This window comes from Hibiscus syriacus, unplaced genomic scaffold (genome assembly GCF_006381635.1).
Source record: "Hibiscus syriacus cultivar Baekdansim isolate YM2019G1 unplaced genomic scaffold, ASM638163v2 tig00002840_pilon, whole genome shotgun sequence".
In the NCBI taxonomy this organism is placed as follows: Eukaryota; Viridiplantae; Streptophyta; class Magnoliopsida; order Malvales; family Malvaceae; genus Hibiscus; species Hibiscus syriacus.
Genome location: NW_024061947.1, coordinates 9375006 through 9395120, shown reverse-complemented (window position 1 = coordinate 9395120; position 20115 = coordinate 9375006). Strand labels below are relative to the sequence as shown.

Below are 20115 nucleotides of genomic sequence, written 5' to 3'. Positions count from 1 at the left end.
TTCACTTTCTTTTCCTTTTGCTACATTCTTTCCATTCAATCGTGATCTAGTTGGGGTTTTATAAAATGGAGCTCTAGGTGTAGGGTTCTTACTATGAGTTTAGCCAGTGTTGGCAACATTTATGGTTTGTTTCCTTTCATCCACTTGATCTTTGACCTCAAGTAAAGATGTGAATATGGATTATCATTTATCTCTTACTTTTCTTGTGGTCTCGGTTTGTTGTTCAATTATTTTCCTAGGTCTTCTAGGTTTTGCTTTCATTACCATCCATGGACCGAATAGGTCATCTTCTTTTGTTTTATCGTTTATCTCCTCATGTTTAGTCTGTGCAACGTTCGTTTCTCTGTGTTGCTCTGTCGTTTTTTTGTTTCGGTTGCACGTCTCCTTTGTGTAATCGTAGATTCCACGTTTGAAGCATATCAATTGGAGGCCCTCATATTCCACTTTCTGGATGAAGTTATCTATACCCAAACATGGAATAAGCGGTTTGTTGAGATCAATCACAACTTTCATTCTTGCAAACACCTCTTTTACCAGCATTGGTGTTGTAGTCCACTTTAATGACTTTTCCAATGGTATTTGCGATAGTTTGGAGTAGCTTCTTTGTGTAGTACTTATAAGGTAATCCTGGAAGCCGTACCCATGTGACGATTTGCGATGAGTGTTGTTTATATTTTGAGAAATCCATTCTCCATGGTTGTACGGTCAGGTAGTTTCCGTAGATTATCCAGGGTCCTTCCGAAAGTGCTTTAATATAATCTGATTCGCGTTCGAGTCTCACCAGATAATAATCATTATCTAGATTACCAGTTGGATTCTGCAAGGGGCTGCCACATGGTTTGCAGACGGTTTAACAGGGCTCTGCATCCAATTCTTCCTCCCAGTAGATGGATAATGATCATGTTACTCGTGTTTCTATATATGATTTCATGTATTCTGTTCGAGAATTTAATTCTCGGGAAGGCACCGTTGTTATCTATAGACGTGTCTCCCTCCTGGAACGTGCATGATTTCTTCTTTGATGGGTTTTAACATATGTGGGTTTACTTGATTCCCAACTACTATTGCTGCGTACGTAACTTGCTTGTTGCTTAGGGTTTCTTTTGCATGAATTTCAACCTGTGTTTCTTGTTAAATCTTCGTCTCTCTGGATGTGGTTAGAATTTTCTATTGTATCGGGATTTACATCTTCAGGTTCATTGATGAGTCTATGATCTTCTTGTCGGTTTCTTTTTTAGTGGCCCTAAGTTCTTCATGCCAATCGGTAGCACAGGGCTTACAAGTTGCGGCCGGGGGGGGGGGGGAGAACACGGCTCTTTCTTTCATCGATTTCTCTCAACGGTTGAGACGTTATGTTGAGGCAGCAATTCGATCAAAGTTAATCGAATTGATTTATGTGACGAAATTGTGAAGATTTTCTTTACATAATCATGATTGTTATCCTCGTTTGAAACAACAAAATATCTATGAACTTTAATTTCTATTTTAACGACAAAAATTTCCTTTTTTTAAAAAAATAATCTCCTAACCTTTTGTTTACATTTTATAATTTTTTTATTGATTTTTTTAACTCTTTTATATTTTTATTAATATTTTTAAAAAATATTTTATTTTATATATATATATATACACACACAATCCAACCCCATCCACCCACACACGCGCGCACACACCCAGCCTAATTGTCATCCCTAAGCTTCTACGGAATCACATCGAACACCACGGTGGGACCCAGATGACATCAGGAAAAGTTAATTGTATCTGTTCACGTATATATCCACTCGTACAAAAGCTGGTCCACTGCTGGAGAATAGTCAAATACAACAATGCTAAGGCAAAAGGGCTGAGAAACGCAACGGGAGGGATTTATTTTAAAGACAGAAAGGAAACCTGGTTTGTCAACTTTCGTGGGCTGCTTTTGTTTGGAGACTCAGGAAAAACAATATCCCATCTCGTTTTCTGATGCCCCATACAAGAAAACAAACGATAAGATGAAGAGATTTAACCATAACTTCAGATTCAAGGACTTTCCCAAGCTTTCATTTTGCCACTCTTCGTACAGATCCTGTCATTTCAATGGATCAGGATCATACATTGGATGAAACAAAAAAAAATGGAAACAATTAATGGTGACGCTGGGAAAGTTCCAGTTGAACAAAAACAGTACTGTTAAACCTAAACAGACTGTCATCCATTCCTCGTGAATCGAAATCTATCTCATGAAAGAAATCTAAGCTTTTAAAACACTGTTTCTTTTTTCTTTTTGGGAGAAATCCAAATTAGGAAAAAATAGTAGTTAACCCAGAAAAAGGTAACTAGAAACGAAAACACACGATCACAGTTCAAGTATGAACGAGTTTCTTTTTCCTTTGTTAAACCCAAAAAGCCCTAATGCTCCCCTCCTTTACAGATTTACAGACATGACAAGAAACGAGCAACGGTTCGCAAGATATGCACGAGCAAAGATGTCTGCAAGGTAAAAAGACAACGCATGAGCCCCTGGAGTTGCAGTGTTTACAAGCCATCTTATTGTCTCTTTCTTCTTGTTGTTGGTCTTTGTTGCACGAGCCACGAAAAATGGATCCTTCATCTTCAGCTGAACACCTTTCCATAGCTAGTCTTTTGCTTAGATCCATAACCATTGATTCATTGGCTTCTGCCAGTCTTTGCCATGACCGGTTTTCCATTTCCACTCTTCTCAAGCGTTCTTCAACCTCCATTCTTTTCTTTCTTGCTCGTGCCAAGTCTTCCTCTCTTTGCCGCATCAAATACAAGGCCTTTGTTTCGATACTCTGAAGCAGGCTGCTTAACCTCTCATTCTGAGTTTTAAAACAGGAGAAAAGAGGATTTTCAATAAAACTATATGATTCAGTTGACAACTTGACATAAATGATGGATTAATTTCTTACATGCAACTGAAGAAAGAAATCAAGTTCCCGCCTTTGAATCTCCAGTTGAACATCTAATGGTTGAGAAACTGCCATGGAAGCGTTTTGTTGAAAAGGAAGCTCTTGGAGACAGAAACCAGTTTCAGATGAAGGAAGAATAGGCAAAGGTGAACCCGGATTTTCATAACAAAACTGTGTTTGAGCAGCCATAATAACTATCGCCAGGCATTCGTCTTTGTTTAACTGGAAATAAGCAGACAATGGAAAAGAGCCGTGGATGATTATAAATAGAGCGGGGGATATGGACAGAAAACTTATGAGAGAAAGAGAGAAAGCCGACGTAGGCATACAGAGTTTGTGACAGCAGGTTATAGAACTATAGGGTATAGGCTGTACTAAGATTTTTCACGAAGAGAAAGTTTGAAAGAGAAATTCACTGGATCGGGACGTGAAAGAGTCGGACGTTACAGAGAAGAAGGAATCAGATGTTTAGTGAGTTTTGTCATTTTCTGGCAGGTTGAGTATAATTAAATCATTGATTTTGGTTCAACCACAATAGTTTGCTATAATTCTGAGCCATTACTGGAGTTGAGGTTTATAATTTAAAATATATTATAACTTTGATTAATTTAATTAACTGATGATTATTTTACAAAAATAATTAATTAGTTTTCAATAAAATATATCAATTATTAATTTTTAATTCAACCAATTATTAAATTAAAATAAAGCAACATAGGTTTATTTAAGTGATAATTAACTTGATATCACTTGTGTAATATATCAAGTTAGAGTTTTTGTTTATGTAAAAAATTACTCTTGAGAGACTCACCCACTAAAGTTAAATGTGACACGAGTCGATCTGGATTACTTAAGATAAAATTTTAAATCGGGAGGATAACAAAATAAATTAAAATAAAATATGCACGATTCCATATTTATGTGCCATGTGGCCATGTTTATGCCGTTGGATTAATGGGCTCGTGTGATGGAGACTAATTGTCTGGGTCTCCTCATCTGTGGTAAACCCAGCTGCCAGTCAGCTAGGGGCATCACGATCCAGGACCCATCTATGCTTTGAATTATTATTATTATTATTATTTCTTTTTGGTTTATTAAAAAATAAAATTGGATGTAATAATGAATACAGATTGTCATCAAGTAAAAAAAAAGTGTCCATCCAACTATTTAAATTATTTTAGCCATCATTATTTTAATTTTATTAAATAGACAATTTAATTATTTAAATATTTTAATTAAGTAACATGTAATTAATAATTAACAAAATAGATATTTTTGTATAATTACATAATTATTTCATGTTATTTATATATTCTTTTAAATGTGTTTTATTTTAATAAATTAAAATAATGACATGTGTCATTTTTCGTTTGAATGACTAAATTTATTTTAATTTAAAGATTTATTTTCCTCTAACAAGAGGTTGAGGATGACACATATCACCTCGATAGAATAAAAAGAATTAAACAATTAGGTTAAGACATCCGTTTAGTGTCTTTATACAATAAATAATATAATTAATAAATAAAAATTAAGAATATTTTTTACATTAACAAAAAATACGAATATATAAAACATATTAAAATAATAATAAAATATTTAAATTAATATATTTTAAAAAATTTGTATTATATTTGTATTAAAAATATATTTTATATCATTTGTATTTTTAAATAATATATTTAAAAAATATATTTGTATTATTTTCTTATAATAATAAAATTTTTAAGTTAATATATTTTATATAATTTGTATTTTTATGTTAATATATTTTCAAATATATATATTCATATTATATTAGTATAATAATAAAATATTTTAAGTCAATATATTTAAAAAATATATATTCGTATTAAAAATATATTTTATATAATTTGTATTTGTAATTTAATATATTTAAATATATATTTGTATTAAAAATATATTTTTATAATTTGTTTTTTTAAGTTAATATATTTTAAAAAATATGTATTTGTATTATATTCGTATAATAATAAAATATTTTAAGTTAATATATTTTTTAAAATATATATTAATATTATATTCATATAATTTTAATATATTTTATATATTCATATTTTTTTTAATGTAAAAATATTCTTAATTTTTATTTATTAATTATATTATTTGTTGTCTAAAGAAAAATTACTAAGCTAAAAGATATATGTCATTTGTTGTACAAAGATATTCAAATGAATGCCTTAGTTCAATGGTTTGGTTCTTTCCATTACTCCCAAGTGTCTTGGGTTCAAATCTTAGCTTCCCCTTATAAGTTTTAGAGGTAAGTAAATCTTTAAATTAAAAATAAATTAGAGGTAAGTAAATCTTTAAATTAAAAATAAATTAAAATGAATTTAATCATCTAATTGATTGTTTTGGAGGAAAGTAAATCTTTAAATTAAAAATAAATTTAAATAAATTTAATCATCTAATTGAATGATTATCTAATTGAATGATTATATGTGTTACTATTTTAATTTATACGAGGACCAAATTGAAAGAATATATAAGTAACACCATATCTGTAACATCCCAAACTATGGGTTAGTGACTTAATTGTAAAGTTTCAGAATTTGGTGATTAAAGTAGAAGAATGAATTAGTTCAATGATTTATCTGAAAATAAATCCTAAAAATTGTTAGTAATTATTAAAGGATTTTAAGGGCAAAGTGGTAATTTGACTTGGAAATATAAGATAATGATATATATGGGATAAGATTGAGAGATTTCTCCAGAAACTCTCTTTTCTTCTTCTTCTTCCTCTCCTCCCGTATCTCCAAGCTCAAAGGTGAGTCTTCTACTTAGTTAATTATTTGTTAAGTTTAAGATTGGGTTTTGATCATTAGATGATAACTAAGCTTAAGGAAAGCTTAAGTTATCTTAAGATCAAAAGATAAAGGAGATAGAGAAGATTAAAGATTTGAGGTTCTTGAATGAAATATGGGAATAGAGTTCATAACAAGAATTGAAAGTTGGATTTGACTTGTTATCAATCTAAGTAAGAGATATGAAGTAATAGAATTGGATTTGAAACATATTGCAAAATTGATGTAATTATTGAATTACATATGGAAGATAGGATTTTGAGGTTTAAGATGAAATAAATGAATATAGATTGGTTTAAGTATGTGTACTAGAGTTAAGAATGAAAAAGGGGATGGTATATGAAGTGTTTGAGAGGAAATGAAGTAATTTTCGTGCTGAAAAATGATTTATGGGTTAGGAGGAATCGATACCCATTCAAAGGGGTACCGATACCCTCTCAAACGACAGAATTCCAGAATGTCATGAGGGTATCGATACCCCCAGTAGGGAATCGATACCCCCTAAAGGAAAAATGTGAATATTGGTTTAATAAGTTTGTTTAAGTTGCTAGTATCCAATTACAATGTGTAGGTATCTAATGATTGCCTCAAAATGTACATTTATGTAGATTCTGCGCGTAAAGCAATTCCGGAACATTTGACAAGTAAGATCGATCAAGGGAAAGATAAGAGATTGGAATTGACTAGTGAGACCAAGGTGAGTGCATACTAGTGATATGTAGTGTTTAATGAAAATAAGATTTGCGATGAGTCTATTTCCTAGAGTAATATGCATGAAGTCATGGACATGATTATGTGTTGTTATAATTATATGTGATTATCTGTATTACATTGATTGTATGTATGCATGACTAAAGATAATTATATGCTTTGTATATGTTATGTGATTATCTGTATTACATTGATTGTATGTATGCATGACTAAAGATAATTATATGCTTTGTATATGTTATGTGATTATGAATAGGTAGAAAGGAAACAAATGATGATATAAAAATCTATTATAAGATATATGATATGAAAATATGATAGTGAGCTATGTGAAAGAACTATGAGATATATGAGTTATATAGAAAATATATGCGAACAAGATATGACATCTATGTTTATATGAAACAATGCAAGGTGATATGAGCTATGTGAGATATGAATATAAAATCATATGAGAAGTGAAAAGAATTACATGAAAATAGACTAAGTGATTACATGTATATGTGAAAGAAGCTATATGATACGATCTATGTGATTACATGCAACATACACTACAGCAAAAGTGGCTTATTGCGGCATTTTTTTTATTTCTAGCGGCGTTTTTAAACGCCGCTAAAAACACATACGGCGTAAAAAAAAACGCCGCTAAAAATAGCGCCGCTAAAGTTTGCGACGTTTTTCAACAAAAAAACGCCGCAATAGGTTACAACATATAGCGGCGATTGTTCAACAAACGCCGCAAAAGGTATTAATATTTAGCGGCGTTTATCATTAAAACGCCGCAATAGGTTTTGATATTTAACGGCATTTGGCAGACAAACGCCGCATTAGTCGTTGATGTTTAGCGGCGTTTTCTTCAAAAACGCCGCAGTAAATTTTTATTTTTACCGGCATTTTCCTAAAAACGCCGCAGAATATGTATTGAGATTTTGCGGCTTTTTTATAAAAAACGCCGCTAAATGTATGGTATATTGCAACATTTTGTTACAAACGCCGCTAAATAACACAGAATTTAACAATTCTAAAAATTATACTTAATACCCCAAATCTGTTTTTCAACCTGTTCCATATCTAACAAACAAAACAGCAATAACATCAAATCCAATATAAATAAAAGTTTTCATTAACGTAATATAGGTTAAGTTAACACGGTTCAGTAACATTAACATAATGCTCATAACATAAATGAGGCTACGATGGTGGATTCTGAGGTTGCGTTTTTTGTATCATCAGCATCATATCATTGAGTCGTTTTTCAAATTCTTTACATCTCTGCTGATATATTACTTCTCTCTGTTCTGTCGCTGCCTCTCTCTGTGCTGCCGCTGCTTCTCTCTCTGCTTCCGCTGCTGCTCTAGCTGCTTCCGCTGCTGCTCTAGCTGCTTCCGCTGCTGCTCTCTCTGTTTCCCTTGCTTCATTTTCCGCTTTCAAGTTAGCCATTTGTTGATCCATCTCAGCCAACTTTTCTTTTAAACGACCAACTTCTAATTGGGAAGATCGAGACTGTGATGACATGTACTGTGATGAACTGGATCCAAAATATTTGGTGGGAGTAACGAATGATCCTTGACAGCGCACCCGACCATATCTTTCAGGACCCAAAACGTCATTAATAGCTTGGTTTTCAATGTCATCATCATTAACAATACCTTGACTCGAAGCAGTAGCATGATACTCTGCCCTTTTCTCCCTCAATTTTTCCTAATAATAAAGTGAATAATTAATTAAAATAAAAAATGTCATGGTACAAATATAAATAAAGTCAGGTAAATTTAAAACATCTACCCAATAAACGTACCATAATTTCTGCAACGTCAGCAGTCATAGGAGTGCCATACTTCTTCGTATGTGTCATGTCGAAGAGTTGGATTCGACCAACTTTAGAACCGGATGTATTTTCCTACAATGTACCATAATGTAATTACTATGAGTTAGTATGTACATGGAATACAAAAAAACTATTTCAATAATCTATAATACCTCCTTATGAGCTATACAAGCAAAGCTCTTCGATCCAGCCGTGTGCGTAAACTTTTGTTGTTGCCTACTAGCAACACCAACATGCTCTCGGTCCTACAATGTCAAACAACCACTTATAATGATGATTTAAATTTTGTTACAAGTATTTATGAAAAATACATCATACCTGTCCTTTTTGAGAACTCCAAAATCTGACTGCATCTTCCCATTGGTACCTGAGCATTCCTGGTGGGACTGTTTGCAACTTCTCTTCAAGGCTGAGATCATTCTTGAAGTATTTCTTCTTTAAGGAGCTCTTGTGATCCCTCCATCTCTTCCCTAACGCTTGCTTCACATAATCGTCAGAGACCTCTAAAACAAATTTCTCCTATACAGCAAATAAGTGTGCACCGTAAGTATAAATTAGTATTGAATTTATATAGAGTATCTATTATAATGACATTATTACCTTAACAAAATCCAACGCTTGATTTTTATTACTATTAGGCATTTTGCGCCATGACTCATAATTGATCGGTAACAGATTCGCATTACGTCCAACTATGCCTAAGTAACCTGCTAGAAGACGTGATTCTGGGCCAATAGGTTGACCGGCATCGTTTCTTGAAACTTTGACACGATGCCCAGGAGGAAGTTGGTATAATTCCTTTAAAGTGGTACGTCCTCGAGTCTTGCGCGTTCCAGCATTTTCAACTATATAAGAAATTATTAAATGTCAGTTTTGAAAATGAACAAAGTAGTAAATAAAGTTTCGAAGATTACCTTGAATTTCTACTTCTTCAACAGTTTCAGGAACTTCGGAAGACTCAGGTGCATTCGTTTCCTCGTTATTTCTTTCTACATGGTCTTTAGAAGCTCGAACAACCCGCAAATCAGATATTTTTCTCCTCGGCATTATATCTGTAATAAACAAACATGAGTAATAAAAAACGATTTAATTAATGAATACATTGAAAGACAACATATTAAGGGTTATAACATTATAAATAAATAAATGAAGATATAAAATCGTACAACAGTCTTATGTAATGTCAGTTGTCATAAATATCTTCATCAACGTCCTCCCGAACCCATTGAAATTGTGTTGTATTACTGATAGTTTCATCTAAGTTTTGTGGTAGTAGAGGTAAACACTCTGATCTTGTTTCAATGTCATCTCTACTTCCATCCCCGATGTCTATCAAGTCTCTGGGAGTATTTCGAAGCACAACATACCAACCGTCATCCATTGGATCGTGACAATAAAATACTTGTTTCACTTGAGAGGAAAATACATATGGTTCATCCATCAAACGTTGACCCGTGTGAATTAATCGAGAGAAATTCACCATTGAAAACCCGAATTTATCTCTTTTTATACATCTGTTTACATCAACCCAGTCACACCGAAACAACACAACCTTTCGTTTTCCATAATAATCTAACTCAATAATGTCCATAAGATTTCCATAATAATCGACCTCTCCATCCTGCCAATTATTGTCCCTTACAGTAGCATAACTTGTAGTTGATGAAGTAACTACGACTCCACAATTTTGTGTTGTTTGACATAATAATAAGGAAAATGCCTAAGAGTTAGCAAGTAATTTGCAAATGATGAGAGGTATTGCGAGGAATTCAATGGATGCTACAGTCGTTTTGTCTTTATCTCCCAATGTCTCCTCTACTAAAATCAAAGCAAATTCCCAAACAACATTTCTAGGAAAAATTAAACTTTAACGTACTTCTATTGATGATCAAATCATAAACTAACATTGAACATAGGTTTGTATAAGTGTCTTAAGTACTACCAAGGTATCAAATGTAATCAAGAAAATATAAACTTCCATGACAAGAGAAATATTGATAAACTTCTATGACAAATATTATATGCACTCATAATTACAATGAAATTTATAGCGAGGAACCTGAAGTGATCTTTGAACAGGGGCAGCACGACGGTATAAAGGCAGTAGACTTGGGTGTTTGTTGACTGTTCCTGAGAAGACAGAAGGATGCGTTGCAACTTCTCAAGTAAGATAGCACATCCTTTATCCTTAACAATATCATTGTTCTTAATACCAAAAGATTTTTAATAATGCAAATATCTGACAATACATATAGTTGGCATAGATAAGACACCAACTACAATGAAAAACCTCCCTGCTAAGTGGTAGATGCTTCACAAGTTCAAGTCAACAAAACTAGAAACAATCTTTTATGAAAGAAACTAGAAGTCTAGCATTTATGGAAAGTTGAATCAATAAAGATAACATTACTACTATACATTCAAAGAAAAAATAGTTGCAGTGTTTGTTGACTGGAGAATAAACATTAGACAAGCACAAACATAGACATGGAAAACAAGCAGAAACATTAAACTCCAAATCCATTAACAAAAATATCATGGACTAACCTAATGGTGGAATGTTGAAAAACTTGGTGGGTAAAATATTCCCATATGCTGCAGTAATGCAAAGTTCAGGCTACAAAGCACTTAAACTGGACAAGAAGATCTCCTATATAAATTAGGAAGAAATATTTTTATAAGCAGGTTAGAAAAGTTAATGGCTTTATATAGTACCACATTACACAAAGTAGAAATACTTCTACCTTATTTTCGTTGCTTCAAAAGTGTATAAATACAAACTGAAGCATACCAAACCAATGAATAACTAATCAAGACACACGCTTTTATCAACCCAACCGCAAGTTAAAAAGGTAAAAAGAAACAGATAATTACATAAATGTTAACAAAAATAGAACATATGAACGGACCATTATGGAGACTAGACTTTTATACTGATTTGAATTAACACAAACATTACATTCCACTCAACAATTCAATAAGAGCTTTTAAAAGTATTGAGATTGAAAAGTAATTAGATCATATACAAACACGATATAGGCTCTCACTGTCTAGGCTCCAGATTCTCACCCCACCCCTCTTTTCCTTCTTCCGTACAAGATTTCTAGTTAACAAGATTTCTCAATTTCTAACTGAGATTGCTAAATAAATTCTAAAGACTCTTACTGAATAAATTTGATTTTTTTTGTATTTGAGTGACATATCGAGTCTTAATTTAGAGAAAGTATTTGATATACATATTGTGTAACAAATAATTTATATAATATGTCTATTTTAATGCTAAACACTACAATATAAAACTTTAAATTCTAAAACCTAAAATTTAAACCTTAAACCCTAAAATCATAAACTCTAAATTTTAATAGAATACTTGACACTAAAACATATAACATTGTGCAAACTATAATTATACAATATAACACTTAAGTCCTATACTTATCTACCACATTACTCCATACTCCTAAGGTACATGTCACTTACCAAGCTTTTATCCAAGTTTCAGATTGGGGATTTAGACCCCCTCCACACACGGCTGAATTCTTTGTACACAATTCACAACATATAATGAAACTGGTTCAACATGCTAAAGTGAGGCAAAGGTTTGATCTTCTCTCTTGTTTTTAAAGAACCATTTTATTTATTTAATGATTTCAGTGATGTCATCAAATTTTTATCTGTACATTTCCTTTCAAAATTGTGTATACTCCTGTGGTTTTTTCATGCTAACAGTAACAATGTTTAATTGTAGCAACTTTTGCTGAACATTAACTACTTTTACTGCTGATGTTACTAATATCTCTGTTTTATTCTCTGTAACTTCATGTTTTTGTGAAGTTTTGAACTTGAAATATTAGAATTATTCTGTAATTTTCAGTTGTTTTCTTACATTTGTAAAGTTTTTGAATTTACAAGAAACCTAATATGTTTTGAACGAGGGCAAGAATAATTTTTTTTGAACAAATGCAGGTATTCAATCTCCAACTACAAAACTCAATTGTCATAAAATTTGAAACAAATAAAAATCAATCAACCCTTAATTCGGTCGATCGATGGTTCAAGGTTGATTAACCGTTTCGATTCTGAGGCTGCCTTGGTGGAGAAACTTTTGGTAGGACGCAAATTGGAGAAGGGTTGTCAAGGACGCAAGGTCAACGACAACGTGAGGCTGCGCTGGTGGTGGTTGCACTGGTGGAGAAGTTTGCGCTGGTAGAGAATGTTATGAACGATATTCAGTAAATGGGTACGAAAATTAGGGATTTGGAATGATGGGTATTAAATTGTTTAACTATTGCGGCGTTTGTTTATACAAACTCCACTACTGTATCATGTAATGGCTGCGCTTTTAACATAAACGCCGCGTTTGTACATGTCAATACTGGCGTTTTTATACAAATGCCACTATATATCAGAATATTGCGGCGTTTTTAATAAAAACGCCACAAAGGAACTATTTTATTACTGCATTTTTTTACGAAAACGCCACTAAGGAACTATTCTATTGAGGTGATTAAAAAAGCCACCTAATAACAACTCTATTGCGGCGTTTGTATCAAAAAACGCCACTAAAATATTATTCTTTATCGGCATTTTTGGATACAAATACCGCAAAAGTAAATCTATCAAAAACGTCGCTAATAACATTTAATTTACATAATATTAGTTCATTTTACAACTAATCATTTCTGCTCTACATCTACTAAATTCACTTATATATGTAGCTTTATATAAGTAACAACAACCATACATTTGAATTAAGACATAAGGTATGCATAAAAATGCTTAACAACATAATACATTACAATTTAGAAACATTAAAGCTATGTATAAACAGTCTTCGCTATATTGTTCAGTAGAATTTAGTTTTGGTCATTCGTGGGGAAAGGATGTAGGAAAGTTGTTTCTTTGTTTGACGACGCATCGTTAAGTTTTTCGTCCTTGTAAACTCTATATGGATCAAACCGTGCAATTGTGTTATAGTACGTCGGTGAGAGGCCCAATTTGGTCGCCGGGACATACAAATGACGACGTCACTTGAAATCGTTTGAGAGTTGTGGTTGTACCAGAGAAGAATCTTTGAGGGAAGAAGAGTTTAAATGATTTTAGGGTTCGGGTAAGAGAAAATGAGGACTATATATTTAACATTTTGCGGCGTTTATAAAAAAACGCCACTATTGATTACACTATTCTGGCGTTTGTTAAAAAACGCCACTATTGATTATCACTATTGCGGCGTTTTTCTAAAAACGCCATTATTGATTAACACTATTATGGCGTTTGTCTAAAAACACCACTATTGATTATCACTATTGCGGCGTTTGAGGAATAAACGACACTATATGTGTAATATATTGCGGCATTTGTGGTATAAACGCCACGAATTTACCACTCTATTGCGGCGTTTTGGCTCAATCGCCGCAAAATTTATACTCTATTGTGGCGTTTGTGGTATAAACGCCGCTAATTTACCACCCTATTGCGGCATTTTTTGTAAAAACGCCGCTATATGTCAACTCTATTGCAGCGTTTGTACTAAAACGCCGCTAAAGTATCAATTTATGGCGCTACGATTGGAAACGCTGTTATATGTTTAACTTTTGTGGCGTTTCTTCTCCAAACGCCGCTAAAAATGCCGCTACATATCAGTTTTGCTGTAGTGATATGATATTAGATATATGTTTACACATACATGTGGTATGTGATAGAAGAGAAGGAACATGTGATTATGAGATCAATGATTACACGTACATGTGATACGTGACTGAAAAGAAAAGATATGTGTTTATAAGAGAAGAATATGAATAAGTAATGTGAACTGTTATAAATGATAATGCCCATGTTATGTGATATGAGAGCTAGGGGTATAGTTGGCATGCCAAGGGTCGAGGGTTTACCTATGTTCTTCGGGACATATGGACTGTTTACCTATGTTCTTCGGGACATATGGACTGATTACCTAGGTTCTTCGAAATCTATGGACTGGTCCTTCGGGATATTGATCGAGCTGTGGTGACAGCATATGTGTGCACAACCTCAATGTACTCACATACCTTAAGTTCTCACTAGTGTACATGGGCTAATAAAGTGATTAAACAAGCATACTGAATGTGATATGTATACGATGGGTTTATAAATGGTTATCAAAGGTAAGTGGTTTGAAATGTGTTACATAAACCATATGATGTTATGTGTGTTTCTTAATGATAATGATGGTATATGTTTATGTATGCTTTATGTTATATGAAATATTATATGTTTTATATGCCTCACTAAGTCATCGACTTAGCGTGTGATTGTTTCACACGTAGGTTTGGAAAGCGAAAAGAAAAGTAAAGAGGAACAAGACAGGTCAGTTCTCCTTACCGAATGTCAGATCAGAAGAGAGGTGAATAATATGTATTTTAGTATATAAAGTTCTAGTTGGCATGTAATCAAAAGAATATATTGTATAAGCTCTGAATAATTTTGTAAATGTTTTGAATAATTTAAGTGTTATAAAAAAATTTAAATTACTCACTATTTTATACGAATAAATTTTCGAAAAGTCAATGTGACACTTCAGACTCGTATCCTGGTCGGATACGGGTTGGGGTGTTACATTTAATGGTATCAGAGCGACGGTTTAGCCGATTCTAGGCTAAAAACGAAGTCGAAAGTGTTTTAAAAAGTGTACATACCAACACAAAGTGAAAAATTTTCTGATCTGATAGGGTAAGGAGTGTGATGTCTTGTTAATAGAGTTAAATTGTTATGTTATATAAGATAAGTGAATACTGAGAATGATTTATGAGATATATATATGTTTATATGGTATGATAGATGATATGTGAACATATGCAAATGACATGTTATATGATATGAATTGGATGATTATAAGCACACGTGATATGTGATAGAAGAAATGATATGAGAGTTTCTAAAGTGAAATACAAGACGATAGACCTGAAGGTAATAGCATTCACCTGCCCTGGCCAGGCAGGGAGAAGAGCGAAAACCTCAGGGAATGTCTGTATAAGATTAGAGAATGATTCATGATGTTGAATGATATTCCGATGTGTTTTCAATTGTATACTTCGTTAACTCATAGAATGAATGTATCGAAATAGTTAAAAGCGTTATGAGCACCCAAGCTCAAGGGTGAATTTGAGGAAGGCTCTGTAGTTACAGACCTTTGAATAAATGATATGAAGATAATGCTAGAAGATGTTCATTTCTCCATAATGGGGAAATTAAATTGAGAAGTTTGTTATTATGTGGATAAGATGGAATATGGTGAACGAGTATCACCATAAGGACGTTAAAAGATTAAATGAATTAGTGAGAATTTGTAAAAGAGTTCAAGGATAAGTGCATCAGTGACAAGTGTATAAGGTATATGAAGCCAGAGCTTATGAGTTTGAAACGAAGGGATAATATTGGGTATAAGCAAGAGTGTGGATATGATTAAGAGAATTGGTGCTTCATAGAGTTCAGTACCATCAAAGAGAGTCAGACAGACTCAATTAGTATGGTTTGGTACTGAAAGATTAAACAATGATTTAATTGATAATAAACCAAGGTTAAAGACAACCTTTGTGAATTAGATTAAAAGTTCTGTTAGAGTTATGAAAATTGAAGCGGGAAAAGTATTATAAAAGGGTGAGATGAGTATTGAGATTTGGTAATTGTTGAAATAATTCCAATTGCAAGGAATGTATGTGAATGGTTAGATGAAGGTTTTCGCTTTAGATTCAAAAAATCGATGTTGATTAACAGAGTTAGGAAGTTGGAGTATATTAAGTTAAAGGATTAGAAGCTGATGAAGGAAAATACAATTATAAGAGATAGTAAAGAATGAGGTTATGTATAAGTGAAGTTGGTTATTAAAGTTATAAAGAGGTGATAAAGATATGATTTGTATATAAAAAGATTTTGATAATAAAAGGATAAATGGATAAAGAAATGAAAAGATGGTGTTTAAAGGATTAAATATGATAAAGGGTTATAAGGAAGTGCAAATTGTAAGTTTGATTAGAAGTAAGAAAAGTATGTAAGGTTATATGAAGAGGTTATATGTATCGTAATACAGAAAAGGATGAAAGAATGAGTAAAAGTTTGGATTGTGGTGAATTAATTAGAAAATGATGAAAGAAATCAATGGATTGATTTTTGATTTTTAGTGATAAGAATTGATGTTATTGTCTACAGGATAAGTAACATTATATGAATTTTAGAAAGGTCAAAGGAAAAATGCATAATCGAATGAGATAAAAGACAACAATGGATTGATATTACTGGTTATTGTTTATATGATAAGCAACAAAAGATGAATGTATAAACGAAAAAGATAGTTGGAAAACTAAAGGATTGAAAAGTAAGTGTCTGATGATGACAAGAAAGAATAAGTCAGGGAAGCAACATAAGAACATTAGAAGATATGTTCTTATCAAAATGTGCAGTGAAAATTCGAGGACGAATTTTCTTATAAGGAGGGGAGAGTTGTAACATCCCAAACTATGGGTTAGTGACTTAGTTGTAAAATTTCAGAATTTGGTGATTAAAGTAGAAGAATGAATTAGTTCAATGATTTATCTGAAAATAAATCCTAAAAGTTGTTAGTAATTATTAAAGGATTTTAAGGGAAAAGTGGTAATTTGACTTCGAAAGATAAGATAATGATATATACAGGATAAGATTGAGAGATTTCTCCAGAAACTCTCTTTTCTTCTTCTTCTTCCTCTCCTCCCGTATCTCCAAGCTCAAAGGTGAGTCTTCTACTTAGTTAATTATTTGTTAAGTTTAAGATTGAGTTTTGATCATTAGATGATAACTAAGCTTAAGGAAAGCTTAAGTTATCTTAAGATCAAAAGATAAAGGAGATAGAGAAGATTAAAGATTTGAGGTTCTTGAATGAAATATGGGAATAGAGTTCATAACAAGAATTGAAAGTTGGATTTGACTTGTTATCAATCTAAGTAAGAGATATGAAGTAATAGAATTGGATTTGAAACATATTGCAAAATTGATGTAATTATTGAATTACATATGGAAGATAGGATTTTGAGGTTTAAGATGAAACAAATGAATATAGATTGGTTTAAGTATGTGTACTAGAGTTAAGAATGAAAAAGAGGATGATATATGAAGTGTTTGAGAGGAAATGAAGTAATTTTTGTACTGAAAAATGATTTATGGGTTAGGGGGAATCGATACCCATTCAAAGGGGTACCGATACCCTCTCAAACGACAGAATTCCATAATGTCATGAGGGTATCGATACCCCCAGTAGGGAATCGATACCCCCTAAAGGAAAAATGTGAATATTGGTTTAATAAGTTTGTTTAAGTTGCTAGTATCCAATTACAAGGTGTAGGTATCTAATGATTGCCTCAAAATGTACATTTATGTAGATTCTGCGCGTAAAGCAATTCCGGAACATTTGACAAGTAAGATCGATCAAGGGAAAGATAAGAGATTGGAATTGACTAGTGAGACCAAGGTGAGTGCATACTAGTGATATATAGTGTTTAATGGAAATAAGACTTGCGATGAGTCTATTTCCTAGAGTAATATGCATGAAGTCATGGACATGATTATGTGTTGTTATAATTATATGTGATTATCTGTATTACATTGATTGTATGTATGCATGACTAAAGATAATGATATGCTTTGTATATGTTATGTGATTATGAATAGGTAGAAAGGAAACAAATGATGATATAAAAATCTATTATAAGATATATGATATGAAAATATGATAGTGAGCTATGTGAAAGAACTATGAGATATATGAGTTATATAGAAAATATATGCGAACAAGATATGACATCTATGTTTATATGAAACAATGCAAGGTGATATGAGCTATGTGAGATATGAATAAAATCATATGAGAAGTGAAAAGAATTACATGAAAATAGACTAAGTGATTACATGTATATGTGAAAGAAGCTATATGATACGATCTATGTGATTACATGCAACATATGATATTAGATATATGTTTACACATACATGTGGTATGTGATAGAAGAGAAGGAACATGTGATTATGAGATCAATGATTACACGTACATGTGATACGTGACTGAAAAGAAAAGATATGTGTTTATAAGAGAAAGAATATGAATAAGTAATTTGAACTGTTATAAATGATAATGCCCATGTTATGTGATATGAGAGCTAGGGGTATAGTTGGCATGCCAAGGGTCGAGGGTTTACCTATGTTCTTCGGGACATATGGACTGTTTACCTATGTTCTTCGGGACATATGGACTGATTACCTAGGTTCTTCGGAATCTATGGACTGGTCCTTCGGGACATTGATCGAGCTGTGGTGACAGCATATGTGTGCACAACCTCAATGTACTCACATACTTTAAGTTCTCACTAGTGTACATGGGCTAATAAAGTGATTAAACAAGCATACTGAATGTGATATGTATACGATGGGTTTATAAATAGTTATCAAAGGTAAGTGGTTTGAAATGTGTTACATGAACCATATGATGTTATGTGTTTCTTAATGATAATGATGGTATATGTTTATGTATGTTTTATGTTTTATGTTATATGAAATATTATATGTTTTATATGCCTCACTAAGTCATCGACTTAGCGTGTGATTGTTTCACACGTAGGTTTGGAAAGCGAAAAGAAAAGTAAAGAGGAACAAGACAGGTCAGTTCTCCTTACTTAATGTCAGATCAGAAGAGAGGTGAATAATATGTATTTTAGTATATAAAGTTCTAGTTGGCATGTAATCAAAAGAATATATTGTATAAGCTCTGAATAATTTTGTAAATGTTTTGAATAATTTAAATGTTATAAAAGTTTTTAAATTACTCACTATTTTATACGAATAAATTTTTGAAAAGTCAATGTGACACTTCAGACTCGTATCCTGGTCGGATACGGGTTGGGGGTGTTACAATATCACTTCTCCCTGAGCTAGCATGTGAAGGTACCATGGTGTAAGCGATATTCTCTTAGGTTCATGTGGAACCTAGGTGTGTGGGCATCGAGACCAAGCGGATGATACGATGTCTCTTTAGGATGATACCTAAGGACGATTTGGGGCCAATGGATCCCATATTGTGCTCTTGGTTGAGGAGTGGGGTTGCAACCTAGCATTCGTTGTGCCCCGCGGGATCTCCCTTCCAGGATTATTCTTAGCCAATGCGGCTTGACTTAATGACGAGTTAATTTGAGGTGAGGATCTATATTGGGAAAAGCTGACTTGTCTGGGAGTTATCCCATTCAAGTGTTGCACGGCATAACAACAAGGTTGAGACGTTATGTCTGTGACACTTCACGTACCTGTACTGTTAACTGTTAATGGTAGATGGCTTGATTAAAATATTTAAACAGTTGGATTATCTATTTGATCAAATTAAAATATCGATGACCAAAAATCATTGAATGGTCACACATATAGTTTACCCTTTAAAAAATAACTAAGAGAAAAATATTTCTTAGTGAGCCGTTATTAAGAATTTTAGACTAAATTATTGAAATGTGATAGATTATGACACTTGAAACATATTAAAATAAAATATTAACCTGATATATATTGTATTTCGATTTTAAATATTTATAGGACATAAGAATCAAATAAGAGAATGTTGTACAATCGCTTGGTGGAACTGCTGAACCACAATCGTATTGTGAAACTCTTGTTTGGTCCAGGTTTGTGGATGATCGTGAGAGATTTCCACTTGATACCACGTTCACATGTTGAGACCATTTATGAGTATTTTTTTGGATTTTGTTTTATGAGGGAACCATCACGGTAGTTAGAGAACCATTCACGAGTACCAAAAATTAAAAACTAATTTTATTGTTAGCGATTTAAAAATTTTATT

The 20115-nt window shown here is 32.6% G+C and overlaps 1 protein-coding gene across 1 annotated transcript; it reads right to left on the bottom strand.

The window, feature by feature from the left end:
* Positions 1-1672: 1672 nt before the first annotated feature.
* On the bottom strand, positions 1673-3227 carry LOC120153800 (probable BOI-related E3 ubiquitin-protein ligase 2). The gene is made up of 2 exons (XM_039165677.1): positions 2910-3227; positions 1673-2819 (listed from the first exon to the last, which is right to left on the bottom strand). Exons 1-2 carry the CDS (start codon positions 3096-3098, stop codon positions 2373-2375), a joined length of 636 nt encoding a protein of 211 aa, XP_039021608.1. The 5' UTR covers positions 3099-3227; the 3' UTR covers positions 1673-2372.
* Positions 3228-20115: the final 16888 nt, after the last annotated feature.